Source organism: Sapajus apella, unplaced genomic scaffold (assembly GCF_009761245.1).
Source record: "Sapajus apella isolate SASKATOON/1434 unplaced genomic scaffold, GSC_monkey_1.0 scaffold121, whole genome shotgun sequence".
Lineage (NCBI taxonomy): Eukaryota > Metazoa > Chordata > Mammalia > Primates > Cebidae > Sapajus > Sapajus apella.
Window position 1 is genome coordinate 2,034,802 of NW_022437061.1, and position 21,603 is coordinate 2,056,404.

Consider the following 21,603-nt stretch of genomic DNA (forward strand, 5'->3'; position numbering starts at 1 on the left):
TTCTTAAATAAAACTTGCTGAAAGTTATTGCCATTTTCTTTAAGTATACAATTCTCTATGACTTATGGTGGCATTACATCCCAGTCATCCTAAGTTGAAAACATCATTAGGTCAAAAATGCATTTAATACGCCAAACATCATATCTTAGTCTAGGCTACCATAAACATGCTCAGAACACTTAAATTAGCCTGTATTTGGACAAATCGTTTTGGAATGCCGTACATTGTAGAGTATTGGTTGATCATGGTTGTTCACCTTTCTGATCTCATGGCTGACTTGGAGCTTTGGCTTATTACCACTACTCAGCATCTTGAGAAGTATTGTATCACATATCACCAGCTAAGAGAAAGGTCAAGATTCAAAATTTGAAGTATAGTTCCCACTGAATCTGGATTGCTTTTGCACAGTTGAAAAATCAAAAAATTATAAGTCAAACCATTGCAAGCTGGGAACCATCTGTATTCACTGAATAAGTTTTCATGCCTCTGAACAGGACTATGTATATGTATCCCTAATTCAAGTATATTTAGTGATATTTGTTAGACTTGAACTGAACTGTAATATATACACATACATTGTGATATTGTTGTAAAAGGAATAATTCTATTTAATAAATGATATTTGCTGAACTTTCTATATTCCATGTCTCTTTTGTAACCAGTATCGTGTATTTTAGAATTAATTAACTAGAATTACAGGTTACTGGGTCAATCATAGGTTTCATTATGTAAAACAAACTGAGCTGCATGGAGCTCGAACTTACAGTATTGGCCCATTGTGGTCTTTCTGTCCGTCTAGATGTCATTCACAGAAGTATTTGTCTAAGTGAGCATGTGTGTGTGTGTGTGTGTGTGTGTGTGTGTGTATGTGTGTCTCTGTTTATTACAGCCTACTTGATTCTAAAAAAAGATTAGTATGTGTAATGAAGAAAGAGCCACTATATTAGCATGTTTAAAATATGAAAATCTCAGATAAATTTTAAAATAAAGAATATTCTGTTTTTCCCCCCCATCAGCTGTTAAGAAGAAAGCTGGCTTTATCACTCCAGTTCCAGGAGGTGTGGGACCCATGACAGTGGCAATGCTTCTGAAGAACACCCTTCTGGCAGCTAAAAAAATCATTTACTAGATCACATGAAAGGATAAAGCAAACTGAAGTGATGCTATTTGTTTGTTTGACGAAGGGTAAAATGTTTATATTTTACTACAAAACTATTTATTTCTACATGGTATTTATTTTTTCATTGATGGAATCATTGTGGATAAAATGATTCACACAATTTTATGCATTTCCTGCTAATTGATTTTGAGTTTTAAGAAAGAAAACAAAACAATTCCAATGAAAATTTTGGTAACAATTGTTTATTTTGAGGATATTTGTTCATAATGTTAAAACAATAAAGGGCTCATAATAAATATATTTTTGACACAATTAAATATCACATATCTCATATAGTATGTTTTCAGCAAATGTCCTGTCAGCCAAATGGGCACCCATATTAAATGTAATTTAGGTTTTGCTGTTTGCATGCTCACATTTTTAATACATTTTATGATCTAAGTCAGTGCTGAAAAAGAGCTTGCTTACTACAAGAAAAATGGAATATTGAAAATAGAATCTTGATCTCAAATATCCCCCAAATGCATTATATAAACCCATCTTAATGAGAAATTATGTTCTATTTAAGGAAAGGAAAATATTTCGGGAAGGTAATAAATGCACTATTTGGAAGAGTAATGATTATATCACATTGTGAATGACTACTTGTCACGGTAAAAATACATGAAGAATGTGTTAGGTTTAAATGTCATTTCTTTCTTCTTCTAAAAAATATTTGGATAGTACCTTCACTGAGCAATAATGGAAAAATTCCAAAATAAGTAAACAGATAAAACTAAGGTTGTGTTTTCCCACAAATATAGTATGAATGAGGTTATATTAAAGAACAGTAACTGTTAATGTTTGTTCACAAATTCAGAAATCTCATAGGAAAACATGATACTTTCAATGTAACCTTAGTATACAACTAAAAATCTCCTGGTTTCTTGCCCACATGTCTTCCCTCTTTTGTTATAGCGTTTGTTCCTCATGTTTCTAACACAATTTAAATGAAGAAATACTATGAATGTAGTGGAAGTCTATTTTGAGACTGCTAAAGCTATTTAATTGATACTGTGTTTTTATGCCCAAATCCCAGTATGTTTATATACAAATAATGATTCTCACCCAGCGCATGTCTTTATCAGTGTGTACTCTTGACTATTTGTGTGAAAATAGACTAGATGTTCATAATTAATAACATTACAACTGTGTAATAAAAGCAGCTTGAAGAAATGCTGTATTCTTTTTTCTTAAGATAGCTATGAATTTCTTACTCATTTCCTTACTGCATCCTAGAGAAATGCACAAGTTTCTAAAACGTGAAAGAACATGTTATATAGCATATTCCACAGTCAATTCAGACCAATTGTTGTCTGATAATCCTGACAGAAGATTAAATTTAAAGCTCCCAAGCTAACATTCAGAAATGGCCTCTTTAATTTTTAAGGATCCTTAACTCCCAAAACAAATAAAATTATTAAAATACATGTATGTGGAAAATGTGAAGACTGTAATTTTGAGCTCTACCCCAAGAGTGGTGCAGGAAGGGTTGCTTTGGAATAACATTCAGAATTCAGACTTTCCAGAAACTAATTAAAACACTGTAGAAGAAAAATTACTCTGATACTTGTTTAAAACAGTCAAGATGTTAAGACTATTGCAATGGATTAAAGAGACTGAACTGACTCTGAATGCAACATAGACAGCTAGGAATACATAGCTTAGCTGGGCATGGTGGCACTGGCCTGCGGTCCCAGTTACTCCAGAGGCTGAGGGAGGATTGCTTGAGCCTTGGAGGTGGAGGCTTAGCCCAGCTAAGTTTTTAATTTTTTGTAAAGAGGGGTCCCACTATATTGCCTAAACTGGTCTTGAACTCCTGGGCTCAAGTGATTCTCCCTACTTGGCCTCCCAAAGTGCCATTTTTTTTTTTGTCTTTCCTCATTATTGACAATCTCCTTTTGATAGATGAGAAAATTATTGACCCTCCTGGTTATTAAAAAGCCTCAGCCAAGGCCAAATGGATAGAAAACGTGGAATATGAATTCACAGCAAGGTCTGTTGGGGTGATTGAGTCAGAAGCCGCTCTTTTTACTACTCCACTCTGCCTTCCCTCGGATCCCACCTCCAAGTCTTTTATCAATATGTGTCTAATTCCTACTTGTTATTTAAGATTCACTTCAAATGAAACTTGTCCGTGAAAAATACCAGCCCTTAGCTCTCAGAGCCCTTTATGCACACATTCATGGCAGTTATCACTCCCTGCCTAGTACTGTAGTTAGGTATGTACTTTGCCTGGATCCCTTTAGTTCTTTGAAGTCAGAATCCATACATGATTTATCTGTTTGTCTTACAAACATCATCTCACCGAGCCCAGTGTCATGGATATAGTAGTCATTCAATATTTAATGAACAAATGCAACTGAATCCATGAAAGTGATAGGATAAACTTAGAGAGATAATCAATGCAATGATCACCATTCCCTGCCAATGACCAGCAATAAATTGTGGCTGAGTTAGTGTAACAGCAAGGAAAAAACGAAAGGTAAGGGAAGAGTAAACTGTCAGAGATTCTCTCTTCCAGAACAAACTTCTACAAGTGAGAGATAAGTAAATTAAAAATACTAGAAAAGCGGCATGAGGGAAAATTAATAGTGGAGCTCTTAGCCTCTCACTTCCTTCTTTCTCACCCTAACCTGATTTAATGCATATTAAGAATGAATAAAGGTATCAGACAAGCCACCTTACAGTATCCATCTCCCCATTCTTTAGGATTTGGAGAAAGGACTTTTGGGCAAGAGGATTGAAGATGTGAAGGGAGTGGCTTTCCTGTAAAGATTGTAAGTGGGAGCCATGAGTATAAGCCCCAGAGGAAAGGCAGCATGTTTGATGACTTAGAGTTACTTTCTGGTATAAACCACAAGCTAAAGTGGAAGAGGGGTTTCTGTATTAAGTGGGCCAATTTACCAGAAAGGCTGCAGTTCCATCTCTCAGCCCAGATGTGAGTGAAAATCATTGTTTATTAAATATTTTGTTTTTCTAATAAAGGTAATTTATTTAAAGCTTGATTTTAGGAGATAATTAAGGGAATTCTTTTGTGATCAGTACAACAACTCCTGCAAGAGGACACAACTAGGGAAATGGAAACAGCATATGATTTGGAATCTGAAAATATAGAACCGGAGTCCTTTTTTTTGCTTTTGTTTTTCTTTTGTTTTGTTTTGTTGTTTTGTTTGAGACAAGGTCTGTAGCCCAGGCCAGGGTGCAGTGGTGTGATCATGGCTCATTTGCAGCCTTGACCTCCCAGGCTCAAGTGATCCTCCTGCGTCTGCCTCTCAAGTAACTCAGACCACCATCTCCAGCTACTTTATTTTTTGTAGAGTCAGGGTCTTGCTCTGTTGTCCAGGCTGGTCTCAAACTCCCGGGCTCAAGCAATCCTCCCACCTCAGCTTCTGAAAGTGCTGAGATTACACATATGAGCCACCACACCTGGCCAGGATTGAAGTCCTGACTCTAAGCATGTACTTTGGCAAGTCACTTAATTATTTTGAGCCTCAAAAAATTTGTCATGTGTCATGTGAGAATAGAAATAATGCCTGTTAATTATTTCCTTATTCACTGAAGACAGATTCATTAAGTATTTATTAGATGTTAGGCCTTGGATTTGTTTGGACCAGGGTTCCCGAAGGAAGAATTCAGACGTGTAGGGAAGCCTGTAAACTGCAAAGGACTGCCCTAGTTACACTTAGGAGTTTTTACAAAGATGATCTTTTTACTTCGATGTCTCAGTCTTAGAAATAAAGTATTTAATGTGAGTTCCAACATCTCCCTCCAGAAACTACAAAAAGAATTGTGATGGTTTATTTAATCTTTTGTAAATGATTTCTTCTTAAATTCTCAGCAATGGTGCAAAGAAGATTATTCACCTTATAATTCAAATGTTATTTGCCTGGGAAATGTATTGTCCAGAAATTGACTTAGTAATGAACAGTTTTTTAAAAACCCACAAAAGTAGCAATGCAAAATGTAGGCACATTTAAAGTGAGTCAAGTACTATTATATTATTTTAACTTTAAAATGATGACTCCTGTGGTAAGTGATTGCCCAAGTTATAATGAGTTCAACAAGTTCGTTCTTGTGTGATTTCTAACACCACATTTATATTCAAATACTTAAAGGGCTCCTTTCTGGTAAATCTAATTTGCTGAGTGGACATGATGCAAAAGATGACCTATCTTGGCTTGAATATCTTTTTAGGGTTTTGAGGTTTCAAGTTTCAAGAAAATATAAGCAATTGAAATTCCAGGTAGAAAGACTCAATGCCTCAGGAAGATATATTTATAAATTATTTATAGTAATTTGGGGCAAGTGAAAATGTCTGTAGTTGTAAAATATAGTAGGTGTAATTACATGTTTTGGCCTTTAAAGTGTCACTTTAATAATTACAACTAGATGAACATTAAGAAAAAATTTGGATGTTGTATTAACTTGAAAAACTTTCTGTTCATTAGATGTATCCAAACTAAATGTCACCTTAATTTTCTTTTAATGGAGAATTTTAATATTATTATTATTGCTATTTTATTATCTTGGTACTTTACTGGTTCTCTGTAGCTTAATCATTGGGACGCAGATTTAAGCACTGTTGTTCTTGGAATACGGTAGCCCAGTTTGTTTACTCAGAAAAATGTTAAATAGCAAAATGGCAGAAAGGTAAATGTTGTACTATTAAACATAATTTTATTTGTAACACTTGTCACAGTAAAATGCAGGAGCAAACACTGAAATGGAGTATGAAAACTCTGTGTTTTCACAAATTTAACTGTTCTCTGCAACTAGATTAACACATGATCTTGATTTGAAATGGAACTCATAGTCTGTAATGAAAGTTGGTGTAACCATCCATAGTTTCAGGGATATTTCTTTTAGAAACAGGTTATGCTGCTTCCTAATTTGCAGTTATGCTTGTTGGACTCCTGTATAGGTATAGCTAGCCTCGTTTGAGCTGGTGTATTTCTCTTCACACCAATGGATGCCTTTCCTGAAATCACAGTTTGTTGTTGTTGTTTTATGTACTTTTACATACATGATTATGCCCACAGGTAACAGGAAACCAGGATTTCAAAAAAAAACTTGATCAGGTTGCTAGATAAAACAGGCATCCTAAACAAGTGTGTGAATGCCCAGAGGCTTTCTGTTGCTGCCAGAAGTACATACTTTTTTGATTGGTAAGAACTGCCAGATGACGCTTCATGAAATATAAATGCAACAAAGACGCAGAGAGCTCAATAAAAACCTTCCACCCGTCAGTCTGGAAGGATAAGAGAAAGAAAGTTAAGCAACTACAGGAAATGGCTTTGGGAGTTCCAATATCAGTCTATCTTTTGTTCAATGGTAGGTGATTTCCTTTTGTTAACTTTATATAACTCTAAAATGTGAATAGGATTTATTTTCTCTACATTAGAGAGAAGTTGGCTTCTAACAGTTTTGCTTTATGATAAAGATCAGAGCAAAGAATCTGTGGATTAATTTAGTGTTTTATGTTCTGTATGTTCCTCTCCTAATATATTTTGACACCTCTTTTTTGAGACCTCCAGAATGTTTGCTTTATACAATTGAAGAATAATTGTTACATATAGCTACTATACTATAGTGTTCTTAGTTTTGAATTAGTATGTAAATGTATTAACAGTCTTAAAAATTGTGTGTTTATTGGCTATAATCCTAATATAGTCAGTGGAATGGATGAGACACTGTAAGGATATTGCCCTAGTCACATTGTGGATTTCAACTGTAATAAATTAAAAGCAAAATAGAAATAGGAATAAACAGAATAAGAATATTTTCCATCTGTTGCTTGTACATAGAAGGAGGCTCTCTGTTAAAGATGCTTTTGCCCCCTTAATACAGCAATGACAGCACTGACTGAAGAGGCAGCCGTGACTGTAACACCTCCAATCACAGCCCAGCAAGGTAACTGGACAGTTAACAAAACAGAAGGTATTTTCTTCCCATTTTTGTATTTCACAAGACTTTTCTAAAAATTGGAAGATAAAAGCAATATTGCTCATTTTTAAATATATATCATATTATTATATAATCAACTCTTTTAGCAGGATGCTGTTAAATTGAAGTGACAGATAAATGTGCCAGAAAATAATTGCCTTTTTAAAAGGAGGAAGTGAAGCAAATGAGACAAAAGCTGTTTTCAGTTACTGTCCTGAACATGAAACAGGCCACATTTTCTGCTTCATTTCTTCTTGGTTCCCAGTAACCTCTGTGTGTTCAGAGGCAGTTTGTCCCCATTTTGGCATTCTTGATGAGGGACATTATATTTTGATCTGTAATTATAAGCTTTGCTGACAAAGACATTATGGCTACAAGACGAAAAGCACTTTCCCTCATCTTTGGAATGATCTTTTTTCTTGTTTGCTTTGGGGCTTTTGCTGTTATTTTAGTGTATGCTATATATCCTAACCACTTGTACCCAATTTTTGTTGTTGATAGTGATGATATATTTTCTTTTGTATTTTATTATTATCACAGTTGCTTCTGGATGCTCTTGAGCATCAGCATTCTTTTTCAAATCTGTTTAAACTCTTAGAGGTGAAACTTGGAAAGCTGGTTGCTTACCACGACCTGTAACTGAGTCATTATGATTGTTCTGCAAATCCTGATCACTATGTGGAGGCTGGGAATGTGATTTAGGGCAGGGGAAACAATATCAGACAAATAAAAGAAGTTTGTCATATCTCAGTGTTCTTCCTTTCACCAATAATTCAGAACTTTAAGTGATTATCTAAAAATATTTTACCCATTTGATTTTTTGAATATCCGTCGATTTGCCCAATGAAATCAATGTGGGTTTTAGAATAACTTATAGCCAACGACTTGTCTTCTAAGCCTTTGAACAAAGATGAAACATCTTATTAGAATATAATATACTGGCGTGGCATAGTGGGTCATGCTTGTAATCCCAGTACTTTGGGAGGCCAAGATGAGCGGATCATCTGAGGTCAGGAGTTTGAGACCAGCCTGGCCAACATGGTAAAGCCCTGTCCGTACTAAAAATGCAAAAATTAGCTGGGTGTGGTGGTGCACACCTGTAATCCCAGCTACTTAGGAAGCTAATGAAGGAGAATTGCTCGAACCCAGGAGGTGGAGGTTGCAGTGAGCTGAGATTGGGCCATTGCACTCCACGCTGGGTGACAGAGCGAGACTGCATCTCAAACAAAAAGAAAGAAAGAAAGAAAGAAAGAGAAAACATATATATATGTGTGTATATATATATATAGTACACTGCAGAAAATTAAAGAAGCTTAGTTTTCTCTCAATGACTAACTTCATAATGGCATGCTCAGTACTATTTTTCTTCCTTAATGGTAAACCGCAAGTAAAATTTTTTGAGTTACAAGTAATAACAATGGAAAAAAGGAAGTCAATACAGTCATCCTTCATTTTCCACCAGGCATTAGTTCTAAGACCTTCTCCTCCTGCCCAGAGGGTACCAAAATCCACAGATGCTCAAATCCCTTATATAAAATAGCGTAATATTTGTGTATAACCTAGAGACACATACCCATGTACTTTAAATCATCACTTGATTAGTTATGCCTAAGCATTGTAAACACTATATAAATAGTTCTTATACTGCATTGTTTAGGGAATAACGACAAGAAAATAAGTCTGTACAACATAAGTACACATGCATTTTTTCAAATATTTACCATATGAGGTTGGTTGAAACCATGGATGTGGAACCTATGAATACAGAAGCACAGCTGTATATCATTTCTATATTTTTCCTTTGCTTTCTTGATGGATAACTTTAATTTTTCCTTTTGCTTTTTATCTAATTTAAAAATCTCAATCTAGTATCTTAGAAAAATTTTTATAAAAGTTATGATTAATATTCTCATTCTTCTCATTCTTAGGGGAAAGATAAGTCTCTCTGGTACACCTTTTCTTTATAATGGCTTAATTCTCACATTCTTCTAGCAAATTCTGTTTAGGGCTTAGTTAATCGAACTTGTTTAGTCTTGAAATAGAAAGCACCCAGCACAGTTTATGATGGAAAATTCTCACTGCCTGATAATTATTAAAATGATACATTATATCATCACATTCAACAAAATGAACATGAATTTTAAGGTAATGTGTGTTCTCAACCAAAATAAAGTAATACAATATATCTTGTTTGTAATCTTAACATCTACATATTTAGTATTTTTAATATAAAAAAGAATGTCTTTTCAAACTGTTTTTTTTTCCCTATAAACAAGATTCTCTTAATGTTAGCAAGGCAAATATAGTATAGCTTTATCATTATGATGAGGAAATATATATTTTCTAAAAATGACAAATAAAATGGCATTAATTCTGTTTGAGAAAAATTTAAGAATCAATAAAGTATACCCCAAAGGATTCAATTATGCAATTTTACCCAAGGCTCATTCCCACTGCATAAACACCAACAATGTTATAGGTATGTCTTTTGTACACCAGAGAACCAGGAATAATAATCCTGTTTATCATCTCACAGGTGTAAATTCAAATCTTCCCAAGTGCTGACTTCCCAGGTGTAAAGGGGGAAAATAGAAATATTATGAGATCACACACACACACACACAGACACATATATTTTTGAGACGTAATTTCACTCTTGTCACCCAGGCTGGAGTGCAGTAGTGCAATCTCGGCTCACCGCGACCTCCACCTCCCAGGTTCAAGCAATTCTCCTGCCTCCCTCTCTCGAGTAGCTGGGACTACAGGCATGCACCATCATGCCCAGCTAATTTTTGTATTTTTTAGTAGATACAGGGTTTCACCATGTTGGCCAGGCTAGTCTTGATATCTTGGCCTCATGATCCGCCCTCCTAGGCCTCCCAAAGTGCTGGGTCTACAAGCGTGAGCCACTGAGCCCAGCCAAGATCTATATTAACTTGCATTCAGACACAAGCCTGGGAAGAATTGCTCAAAACAACCTAAGACTAGAATCAGTGCTGCCACCTTTTGGTGAATTTGTTGCCTCTCTATCTTACTATGCTGCCTTTAAAAAATGAAACAATCATGGATCCACCTCCTTCCCCTAATTAATATGACTAGATGATATTAACCCAACCCTTGTGAATACAATCTGCTAAGAGAATTAATAGTTTAAAGGACACAGCACCCCTCAAATATCCTTAAAATTAAAAATTTATTTACATATGTATAAAAAATTTACCATAAGACACACTTCATTTGTTAATATTGTATCTCCTTTTCTTAGCTGACAACATAGAAGGACCCATAGTTTTGCAGCTCTCACACTCTTGCCTGAAAGATCATAACAGCTACTGCATCAACGGTGCTTGTGCATTCCACCATGAGCTAGAGAAAGCTATCTGCAGGTAAATGCAAATAAATTTCCAAGTCCTAGAGACAGGATATGAGTTTATGCCTCTGTTGCTTCACATAGTACATTTCCACACTTTTCTCTCTTTAGTAAAAAGGGTGCATAATCTGAACATAACTCAACAGGCCTCTTCATATTTGAATATCTACGGAGTCTTTTGTCTAAACTATTTAATCCTCATTAACCAGAAACATGGTTCCCAGATTAGCAGCATCTCTTGAACCTGAGTGCTTGTTAGAAATGCAGAATCTATGCTCTACCCCAGAACTACTGAATCAGAATCTGCATTTTTAACAACATGCTAAAGTGATTTTAAGTTTTGGGGTCATTTTCAGGATGATATGAAGCAAACTAACGCAAAAACATTTCAGGAAAATGAAGTTCTAGAGCAACTAAGATAATATTTTTATGATCATTGATTTGCTCAGTATTGTCTTATGGAATAATAAGCTAATGATTTTTCTAGAATAAATTATGCAAGTATACAATCTTTCCCCTCTACCAATGAAGGGAAAATATGGAGCCTTAAGGATTACTGAAAAATACATAGCTGCTTCATTGCCTTTAACAGGTTGGCTTTCATTTGGTGTTTCCCTCTTTAATTTAAATTCCTTATTTCCATTTATTTTTTAAAATTTATTGAAACAGGGTATTTATTTGTATTTCTATCATCATAGATTTTTAAATTAAACTTTTTTTCTTTTTTTTAGGTGTTTTACTGGTTATACTGGAGAAAGGTGTGAGCACTTGACTTTAACTTCATATGCTATGGATTCTTACGAAAAATACATTGCAATTGGGATTGGTGTTGGATTACTATTAAGCGGTTTTCTTGCTGTTTTTTACTGCTATATAAGAAAGAGGTATGAACAAGACAAAACATTAAGTCACTTCGTATACATTCATTTGACAAATATTTATTCAGCCCCTATAATGTGCCAGGCATTGACATGTAAATTTTTTTAATTAAAAAAGAGCTATAAATCTGGCATGTTTCTATGTGATATATAAACCCAGATGAGTGGTAAAATTTACCTTCAATTTTAATAGGAGAGTTTAAACTTACAGCCTCCCTTCATCTAATCTCTGTCTGCCCACAATAAAATTATAAATGAGGAGGAGAGCAGGCCACAAGAAAGCATGGAATAAATATGTCTTGTTCAAAATCATATATTCAGTGCCTTACACTGTGCTTAGCACACAGCAGACACTGAGTAAATATTTTGTTGAGGGAAATAAAATCAAGAAACAAGTAAAAACTGAATAAAAATGTGTGACAGTCGTTGGCCATTTCTTCGCAGACATCAACTGGGCATATCTTCAGAAGGCACAGTCTCCTGCTAAAAACCTAAGAAGATAAACTTGATCTACAAATAATTATAAATTATTTACATATCCATTCTTATTTCTTGTTTTTCCACGAGTAATTTTTCCTCAAATCCATGTAACTAAGGTAAAGTCAAGAAATAAAGTGAGATATCCTAACACAAAAATACAAACACATTATTTCCCTTGCTGCACTCTAATAAGTTATCATTTTTAAATGACTAAAACTACCTGTCAAAATTATAAAAGTTTGTTTTGCTTAACATATGCATCTTAGAGAGAATCAAATCTCCATTATATCAGTTGTAGATTTGCCTAAGAGACCTAAAAATAATAATAATAATGAGGGGGAGGAGGAGGTAAGACTTTTCCACATTACTATGGTAGCTGTCTGAGGTCAGATTTCCTAGAAGCAGAGCCTTCAGATGGAGATTGCTGTGCATGTGATTGGTTGATGGGGTACTCTAAGGTAAAACCTGTAATAAAGTAAGGAAGGCAGATGGAGCACAAGAAGAAGCTAAGCAAAGATGTGGCTTTAACCGAAGTGTAGCCCTGGCCTGATTCCACAGAGAGATCTAGAATGTGAATAGCAGTGTAGACGTCTCCCAAGGAGATGAGGCATCTGAGTTCAGTATCCCATATTATTCAATCATGGGTTCATGTGGTGTAAGGAACAGGGACTTGTAATCTCCCAGGAATCTCCTGGCAAGGCACTCTGTTAACCATGGGCAGACCTTGGAAGAAGACTGCCGTCATGAGCCTGTTAATGCCCACAGCTGCTGAGGGATGGGTTTACTGATGGGTGAAGGGGATCTGGGTGGGACACCAAGAGCAACTGCTGTAGGTTGTATTTATGTATAAGCTTCAATGCCTGTATGAACCATAGTCAAATTCATATGGAAACCAATGCTCTGTTTCAGGTGTCTAAAATTGAAATCGCCCTACAATGTCTGTTCTGGAGGGAGACAACCACTGTGAGGCCTTTATAAGGAGTTTTCATCAAGGCATCTGCAGAGATCAGTGGGCCCAAAATTAAAGTTTTCAGATGAAACAACAAAACTTGTCAAGCTGACTAGACTTGAACATAATAAAATTTGGGATCACAATGAAATGAGATGATGAAATTCAGCGTTGGCCTGTAGACTTTCCCATCATGAAGGAGTGATGGAAGTCAAGTGAACAAGCTGCAGTGGCAGAAGTCAACTTCATAGTTTCACTCTTTTGTTGTTGTTGTTGTATGGTTATTATTCTCACTACAGAAAGACTGAGTTTCATGCTCCTGACTGTGTCAGGTATGAATTTTCATGGGACTAATAATCAGCTTTGCAGCAAGCCAAAGCAATGCCTCATTTGGGTTCTTCATGTTCTACTACCCAGCGTTTTTTACCACCTAGATGGGCCTCTCTATTTGCTCAATGAACCTTATCCCAAACTTGTTGTTTTCATGGTGACTAAAAGCAAATCAGTGTTAAGGTACCTCAAGTGAACCAAACACGTGTCTTAAATCTAAGCCGCTGAAAAGAGAATGGAATGTCCAAGGCAAATACAAATCATACACAGCTTGTGACAAATATACAGCCTTTATATGTGAAATATGGAATAAGCTAAAGAGTTTCTGAAGACTGAAGCTCTCTGGATATCAAGTCTGGAGTAGGCAAAGGATCTCCATTTCTACATAGATTATAAAACTTTGTGTTGGACTCATTGGTCCATAATGCTTTTGTTCATCCTTCTTCCAGTTATCTGTGGAATTACCTGGTAACCATTCGTTTGGACAGAAATCCTTGAAGTCTCCTACTGAATAAAAGTCTACAATTGGCCCTAAAATAGAAACTGAAGAACAGAACATAGAAGTTTTTCACCAGCCCACAGCATGTGAAAACTTTATCAATTTTGAACACTTGTTAACAAATTTGCACATGGAGAGGAAAAAATGGAGTCACAGTTGAAATAACTAAGAATCAGTGTCCAGGCTGGGCGCGGTGGCTCACGTCGGTACTCCCAGCACTTTGGGAGGCCGAGGCAGATGGATCACCTGAGGTCAGAAGTTTGAGACCAGCCTGACCAACATGGTGAAACCCTGTCTCTACTAAATGCAAAAATTAGCTGGGCGTGGTGGCACTGGCCTGTAATCCCAACTACTTGGGAGACTGACTCAGGACAATCTCTTGAACCTGAGAGGCAGAGGTTGCAGTGACCCGAAATGGTGCCCCTGCTCTCCAACCTGGGCGACAAGAGTGAAACTCCATCTCAAAAAAAAAAAAAAAAAATCAGTATCCTTCCTCTTAGTTATATTTCTGCCATTTAATTCGAACAGTCTTATGCAGGTTGCTCAATTTATTTGGGCTTTGGTTTCATATTCGACAAGACCATTGTAGCTCTAAAACTTGACAATGAAAAGAAGAAAATGTTTTTTCCAAATCTGTAGTGCCAGTGAAATCCTCAACATCAGCATGTTGAGATGGACCTCAGCCCCACCTCTAACCCTGAAACACACCACTGGATATTATCTTAGGTGTATATTTTAGTTTGTAAAATAATAATTTATTGTTAAAGGAAATATAAAATATTAAAGAGTAATAATAGCTGTCATTTTTTAAGGTTCAATTTAAAACAATGGACTCTTTTTTTTCCCATTTGTGATGTAGATAAGCAAGACATTTTTGATCACGAGTGGTGAAAAGAGGATCAAACTTGAGTATTTTTGCAATGGCAGTCCAGCAACAAGCCTTTTATTTACATTAAATAACAGTTTTTTATTCATTCCTAAACCAAACTTTAAATTCTGCTTTCCTTTGAGTAAAAGGTATTTAACTTGTTTTGTTTTTCCTTCAGAAGAAATTTAATGCAAATGGATTGCAGTCAGCACTTTCTGAATGTTCTCACACAGTATGCAAAGCTTACATCATACCAAGGAGTGGGGCAATGAAGTTTCCTCCCAGTGACTCCAGTGACAGACCACACCTAGAAAGCGATTCTCTTCCTATTTCAAAAAGATTTAAAAGAGCTGGGGAGAGTATGGGAAGAAACAATACAGGATTGCCTGTAATTAATTAAGAACTGCCTCCTGACACAAGGAGAAAGAAATTAATGCTAGAGTCTGGAGGGGTGATAACCTTAAAAGTTTTAAATATTTGTTGTCTACACTTGTAAATTATAAACACAATGTAATTAAAGTTAGAACATCAGGAAGAGAATTAAAATCCTCAAGTTGCAAAACCAAAATGTTAACTAAAAGAAATTCTCACAGAGATTCAACTTTTTTCACCAATAGAATAGTACTTACTAACAACATAAAGCCCACCCTGTGAGATTGTAGAGAAACTGAATGTGGTTTACGATAACCATCTGTTTATGATATTTCTTTTCTCTCTCTTTTTTAAATTGAGATGGAGTCTTGCTCTGTCACTAGGCTGGAGTGCAGTGGCACAATCTCAGCTCAATGCAACCTCTGCCTTCCGGGTTCAAGCGATTCTCCTACCTCAGCCCCCCGAGTAACTGGGATTACAGGTACATACCACCATGCCCAGTTAATTTTTGTATTTTTAGTAGATTCGGGGTTTTACCATGTTGGCCAGGATGGTCTTGATTTCTTGACCTTGTGATCTGCTTGCCTCGGCCTCCCAAAGTGCTGGGATTACAGGCATGAGTCACCGTGCCCGGCCCTAATATTTCATATAAAACAATCTTGTGAACCTGTAATTCCTACCATTAATTTCGTAGGAAGAAATCTCTGATATTCCTATGAAGCTAGAGCCACATCTGGCAATATTTAAGTACATAAGCAGAACTAGGGTAGGAAAATGCCTAAGAATGCGATATTTGCAAATTGTTACATCTTTTTTTTTTTCTATATGCAAGAAGATCATGAAAGGAGCCTACCGGTAGTTTGTCCTTCAGAAGTACACTTTCAGCTATCAATCAATGTATCATTAAGTCGGGGTGGATCATTTAACAAACAAATGCCAACATGTTTCTGGCATCTTTAACTACATTACACTAGCCAAGGGGTTCATCAATTTCTTTCATTCCCCATTTTGTCTCCTCCCTTTGTCTATCCTTCAATTATCTGAGAACACATCCTTAGTCATCAATATTAATGAGTGCTTTATTATTTAGCATGTTAGAGTATAATGAGGATGGGGCACACAATATGATCTCAACCATTCTGGAGCCAGTAAATTTGCAAAAAAGTAAAATTACTTGTCATTGTATTCTCTTTCCTCAAAGTAGCTTTTTGTATAGTTGTGTTTTCATAGTTTGAACAGGATAAAATTATAACATAGTTCATCTTTTAGTCTTTCCTGGCATAATACAAATATAATCCTTTAATTTTAACATGTTCATTTTGGTGATGTCAAGATTTCCATTCATTATATTTAATTGAGAAAAAAGTCATAAGAAAATAACAAGACAAACATCAGCAATTTAACTTTTGATGTTAAACACGAGGACAACTTATCTATGCAGAGGACCATGCAGAAGCCATTTAATGGCTCTGCATTACAAAATGTAACATGCTTTCTGTGAAGTGATATAAATATTGATATCCTACAACCCATACTCATGGGAGGGGTTACCAAAATCCCTCTGTTGCAAAACTTCACTCTTCGATTACATCGTGGCTGCATGACATCAGGACGTGAGCAGCTGCCAAGATGAACTATAAATGTTGAAACTTAATTTGTCAGTGTCTAGCACTGCTAATCTGGGTGAGCCCACATTTTTGTCCAAACCTTTGTCTCAGACCTATTCCGTAGCACATTCAGAAATGTCTCTTCCAAATTGTGCATTTTTATTAATTATTTTATTTTTATTAATTATTCAATCAATCAATGCCCACCCAGCTCAGAGTATAAGCAGTTAATTGTCCAATAATTTTAAGGTTAGACCTCTTGAGAATATCCATGTGAATACATGTGTCCCATCATTTATTTTATTTCTCTTCCAAAACTAAACGTGATGGATGTTCCAGATTGTTGGGAACACCCACAGCTTCCAAAGAAACAGCTCATAAAGATTGGAAATGTGATTATATGGTAAGAAGGAGAATTGAATTGTTCACTCAGGTCTCATCTAAATAACTCATGCCTTTCTTTGTCATTTTTATGTCTCAGATATTATTGGGGCATGAGTTATCCAGAGTAAAATTTGGTTAAGTCCACAGTCAACTAGGTTTCAAACAAGCAGTGTTACTGATGTTTAAGATGGCATTAATTAAGCTTCACATCTTTTTGAAAAAAGGCATCTCTACATCTTTAAAATCACACTAAAATATTGATTCAATATTAAGTTCCTTAACAAATCAAGTTGAAGCAATAATGTAATCCGGTAACCATTTATGAACACTTACAATGTTTGAAGCATTAATTGAATTATTTTAATTAATCCACGCTTGTGTGTAATTGAGGCTTAGAGAAGGCAATCACTTGTTCAGGATCACAGGGACTGAGCTCAACCAGTTGCATCTGATGTCAGAGATCTTCATCTAACATCTAAGTTCTTTATGATAATGCTTCCCAATATTTTATGAAAAAATTAGAGCTGGGGGGTTAATTTATTGGTGAGCTTAAAGTTATGCCCAAGTGATTAGTATGCAATTGAAGAAAGTTCTTTTCTTAAAATATACAAAATAATAATCTTTGTCATGGATCAATCACAAAAATACTCTGCTGTCATCTGCAAATTATTAAGATATGTATAACATCCTCAGGGTGGAGTCAGATCAATGTCAAGTGCCTGCTGACAGTTGAGTGCACATCTAGGGACAGACTGTATACTGTAAAGGAACGCTGGCTTATCCTCATGACTCAAGGAATGAGGAATATTCTCTTAGAGTACCCTCTTGGAATAGTGAGAACATTCTACTCTAGCCTGTACCCAATATTCCTAGAGAATATTGGAAATAATCTAATCCAGCCTGTAACCCTTGGCTACAGGCTATTTCCCAATATTTCTTAGCTTTATAGAGACATACTTGACTCAGGTTTTTTATGTAATGAGGAATGAGGAATCCAAGTGTTTTTCATGTCTACCGTAAAATCTCATCAACCCCCTTCTCTCCACATTATCCTCAATCCTACCTCAGCCCCACATGCACCTTGCAGAAAAGCAGTAAGTAGTGGTGGTTCAGCTTACGAAAAAAAATTGCAAAATAACATTTTTTAAAAATCTGTGCAATAGTTTGTCATTAAATGACCTGTATGCTAGTCTGGCTGTGTGATTTGAACTTTACTGGGATCCTTTGGATGCGATATCCTTACTTGTTAAGTGGAAAAGTTAGACTCTAAAGATGACCTCCACATTCCCTTCCTGGTTGGAAGTTGTACATTGGAAATATGAGGCCTATAAGCAGATCCAGTCCACAGACATATTTACTTTGGCTTTCATGATGTTTGTTTTAAATTAAGCCCACATTTTAAAACCAATCTGTTTTACTATTTGTAAAAATCCAGCTTCTTTTGAAAAATAAGATACAGAGCTGTGGTCCTATTTTCTTTAGGCCAGTGCTCTATATCTTCTGTAACTTTGGTTAGAAGGAACATGCCTTAATACTCAACTGCTGCTGATGCTTAGGCTGCCACTACAGGTTCCTAAGTGCCTTTAAGTCTGCAAACTTGCTGCTTTGGTTTAATTTTAATCTTTCCTCATGTCAATTTCCCTAAGTCTAATCATCAAGCAGCCTGTAGAGGGCCCCCTTGTACTGCAAACCTCATAAACCATAGACTCTCAGTTCAAAGAGTTGCCCAGGAATGTGCTTATTAGGAAAACCTACATTCACCTAGAAGCCGGCAGGGGTGGCATCTGGTGACTCAGGCACTGCCCTGCCCACACCTTCAGTCACTCTCTGCTGTAATCCTTGACAGATCTTTTCACTGCACAAGCTTGCTTATATTGCCTCCCAGCTCAAGAACTGACACTGACTCCTCGTTGTGCACTACGTTTAGTAAGGATGGCTCAGCCTGCAGTAGGAACCCCTCTCCAGGGAGGCTCCAGCGGTCTGCCTTTCTCATCCCCACCCGCCCTATGCATATCATCAGCTATGGCCAACAGCTGCTTTGTGCTCTGCAAATGGGCCACACAATCGCTCTCTGTGTTTTCTGGTCTCCGCTGATCCTGCCACATGTATTACCCTCCCTCATCTCTGTCTGTCAAGATCACGTTTTTTAAAAAATGCTGTCTCCTCCTTGAAGAATGGTTTTCTTTACAAATGTCATTTCTTCTTCTTTTGAATTTCCTTGACATCTTTCTTTCTTTTTTCTTTTTTTTGTACTTTTCAAATACTTACATTCTTCCTTGTATTATAATTACTTATGTTCTTGGCTAAGTGTCAATGGTAATAATAATGGACTTCATTTATTAAATTAATATCATAGACTGGGCACATCACTAAGTAATTTACAGATAGTTTCTCCCTCAATCCTCAGAGACAGCCAGGATAAAGTTTATTGGGGGTTGTGTTCAACAGTGGTTAAGAAGGCAAGTGTCTGGAGTTTAGCAGACAAATTTAAATCCAGCTTCACTCCTGTTACCTGTGCTACTTTAATCAAGTGTTTTGTTTTGTTTTTTTACTTTCTAAGCCCAAGTTTTGTCATTTGTAGAAATGGGAAAATATTTATATCATAGATTGTTTTGAGGTTAATAATAAGTGCCCAATGAATGTTAGCTATTTTACTATAATTGAATTCCATTTTTCAGATTAGAACATTGAAATATAGAAAGTTTAAGTCATTGTTCAGTGATATGCACCCAGTAAGCAGTGGAACCTAGATTTGGCTGCAAGGCAGTCCAGTTCCCAAGCTTTATGGTCTTAATTAGTGACAGGCAGGTGAGCACATGGCTGCTGGTCTCTCTGAATACAAGTCCTGTTGCACTTAGCACAGTTTGGCTATTGCTGAGTTTGCCCAGTGTTGTCTGAAGTGGCATCTGCATTCTCAGAGAGCTGGGTTTTAAATTTCAACTGTTTATTAGCGTTGTGGTTGAGAATAAGTTCTCTCTCTAAATCATAGTTGTCTCCATCATAAAACAGGGAAAATAATCACACCCACAGGATCATTTTAGGATTACGTTAAATCAGATAACTAATACAGGTAAAATTCATAGAACATAGCACTCATTCAATAAATATTACTTATTATAAAGTATTTATAACTCCCATTGAAACTCTTATTGACACTCAATACCATAAGTTTTGTTACAAGATGACATATGTTCCTAAAAATCATTACACTAAACAATTGAGCAGGATATCCCACAGGACTCATTCCAAAACAGGGGTTAGAGAAACAGCACTCAATAAACTTCATCAGTAGCATACTAAAAACAAACAAAAATAACCCTAAAAATGGTAACAGTTTTATACATTTTAGGTGGTTAAAATATACATAAATAGTACGATAAACATGGTACGTTGTCTTTAAAAAGACTTTGCTTGTGGAAGTGAGTGTTGGCAGGGTTTAGCTTGTGAATTATTGTGAAGTGATGGAGGAGGGTTTTTAAAAATTGGGTGGAAAGTTATAACAGCAGATGTGGCTGAGTGTAATTTATACCTCCAACATGGGCCACGGTCACTGGCAGATGTTTGAGAATCGCACGCATGTGTGCGCTCTCCTATGCTGCTCTGCTCAACAGTTTTCCTCATCATCTGGCGTTTCTCTCAGGTGAAATTATACCTAAGCAAACGCAAAGTTCCTGTTATGTACAAATTGGTCTTTATGTTGGAATAAACTCACACTTTCAAAACATGCATTAAAACAGAACTGACTGTACCTTGAAATTATCACAACTCTTGTATCTCAGCTTAAACCTTCATCATAATTATGAAACATTTGAAATATTCTGATACTAGGCACCAAAGACCTTGGGATCTGGGAGTTATCATAACCCTCATTTCTCCACCTACATTTAACAAGTGTCAAGGACAAAATTCCAAAGCCCCATATTACTGTAGATTCAAGCTCTTATCACATTATTTGTTCTTTTCTTTGTCAAGCTATAAATGAATAGAAACCTTCATGACTATATTTTTTTCTTAAATCAACTAACATTCAAAGATGCTTTTTATCCTAACATTATCAACTTACTGTACTAATAGGAATAATTTCAATTATTCTTCCTTTCCACAAGACTTATTCCCGTCTTTTTTACTCTCTGAGCAAACTGTTAGTTTTATTCAAGTGTTTAATTGTTGTGGAAGAGAAACAGTTTGCTTCTCTGCAGTCTATATTAGGCAATATATTAGCCCAAACTGCAGATCTTACAGCAAGAAATTGCTTAAGAATTGATGAAACATTTGACTTAAAAAAGGAACCATTAAACAAAGGAAAACAGAAAGAAGAAAGTCAAACTTGGTATATACAGGTATGAGAGTCCCCAGCTTGAGCCTAATATACATTACTGTCAGGGTTTATATATGTCTAGGTAGGCTGAACAAACAGGTGCATCTGCAAATTGGTGCTTTAGGCAAACTGAATTCCATCTGCTTGAAGAAGCAGAGCGCTTCTAATAGGTGACCATACCTTCAGCTGCTCCTTAAACCTGATTAGAATTGATTTATCTTCCAGTGGTTTATATTTGCATGTTGTAAAAATCAGGAGTTTTTGTTTGTGTTTGTGCCCTCCCAGCATCCGTGCTGCTTTTAAAAACCACACCAATTTTGCTGTTATATAATATATATTAATATATATATATTTATTTATATATTCAATATTATATATACAAATATATATAGTTTATATGTATATATTAATATATATACATATATACATATATATTAATATAT

At 35.9% G+C, this 21,603-nt stretch overlaps 2 protein-coding genes across 13 annotated transcripts in view; both read left to right on the forward strand.

Annotated features, from left to right (window-relative positions):
• The window catches only part of MTHFD2L (methylenetetrahydrofolate dehydrogenase (NADP+ dependent) 2 like), a 185,017-nt gene extending 182,682 nt beyond the window's left edge, over positions 1–2,335 (forward strand). For all 11 annotated transcript variants that reach the window (XM_032261001.1, XM_032261007.1, XM_032261006.1 and 8 more), the window contains one exon: positions 1,017–2,335. In XM_032261001.1, the coding sequence (XP_032116892.1) occupies positions 1,017–1,073 (57 nt within the window). In that variant the 3' untranslated portion in view covers positions 1,074–2,335. The remainder of the gene's footprint in view (positions 1–1,016) is intronic.
• Positions 1,158–15,233, forward strand: EPGN (epithelial mitogen). 2 transcript variants are annotated; one of them, XM_032261013.1, is made up of 6 exons: positions 1,158–1,185; positions 3,872–6,493; positions 7,010–7,099; positions 10,371–10,491; positions 11,207–11,359; positions 12,743–15,233. In XM_032261013.1, exons 2-6 carry the CDS (start codon positions 6,352–6,354, stop codon positions 12,798–12,800), a joined length of 564 nt encoding a protein of 187 aa, XP_032116904.1. In that variant the 5' UTR covers positions 1,158–1,185; positions 3,872–6,351; the 3' UTR covers positions 12,801–15,233. The 2 variants fall into 2 exon arrangements, with proteins under 2 accessions (XP_032116904.1, XP_032116905.1); XM_032261014.1 differs by having other exon boundaries at positions 7,010–7,072.
• Positions 15,234–21,603: the final 6,370 nt, after the last annotated feature.

What these genes read in the sequence shown, in the direction of transcription:
- EPGN (XM_032261013.1), top strand. Translation starts at nt 6,352, where the DNA reads ATGAAATATAAATGCAACAAAGACGCAGAGAGCTCAATAAAAACCTTC. An exon ending in AGTCTATCTTTTGTTCAATG is followed by an intron (nt 6,494 to 7,009) that starts GTAGGTGATTTC and finishes CCCTTAATACAG; the next exon opens with CAATGACAGCACTGACTGAA. An exon ending in TACTGCTATATAAGAAAGAG is followed by an intron (nt 11,360 to 12,742) that starts GTATGAACAAGA and finishes GCTCTGTTTCAG; the next exon opens with GTGTCTAAAATTGAAATCGC.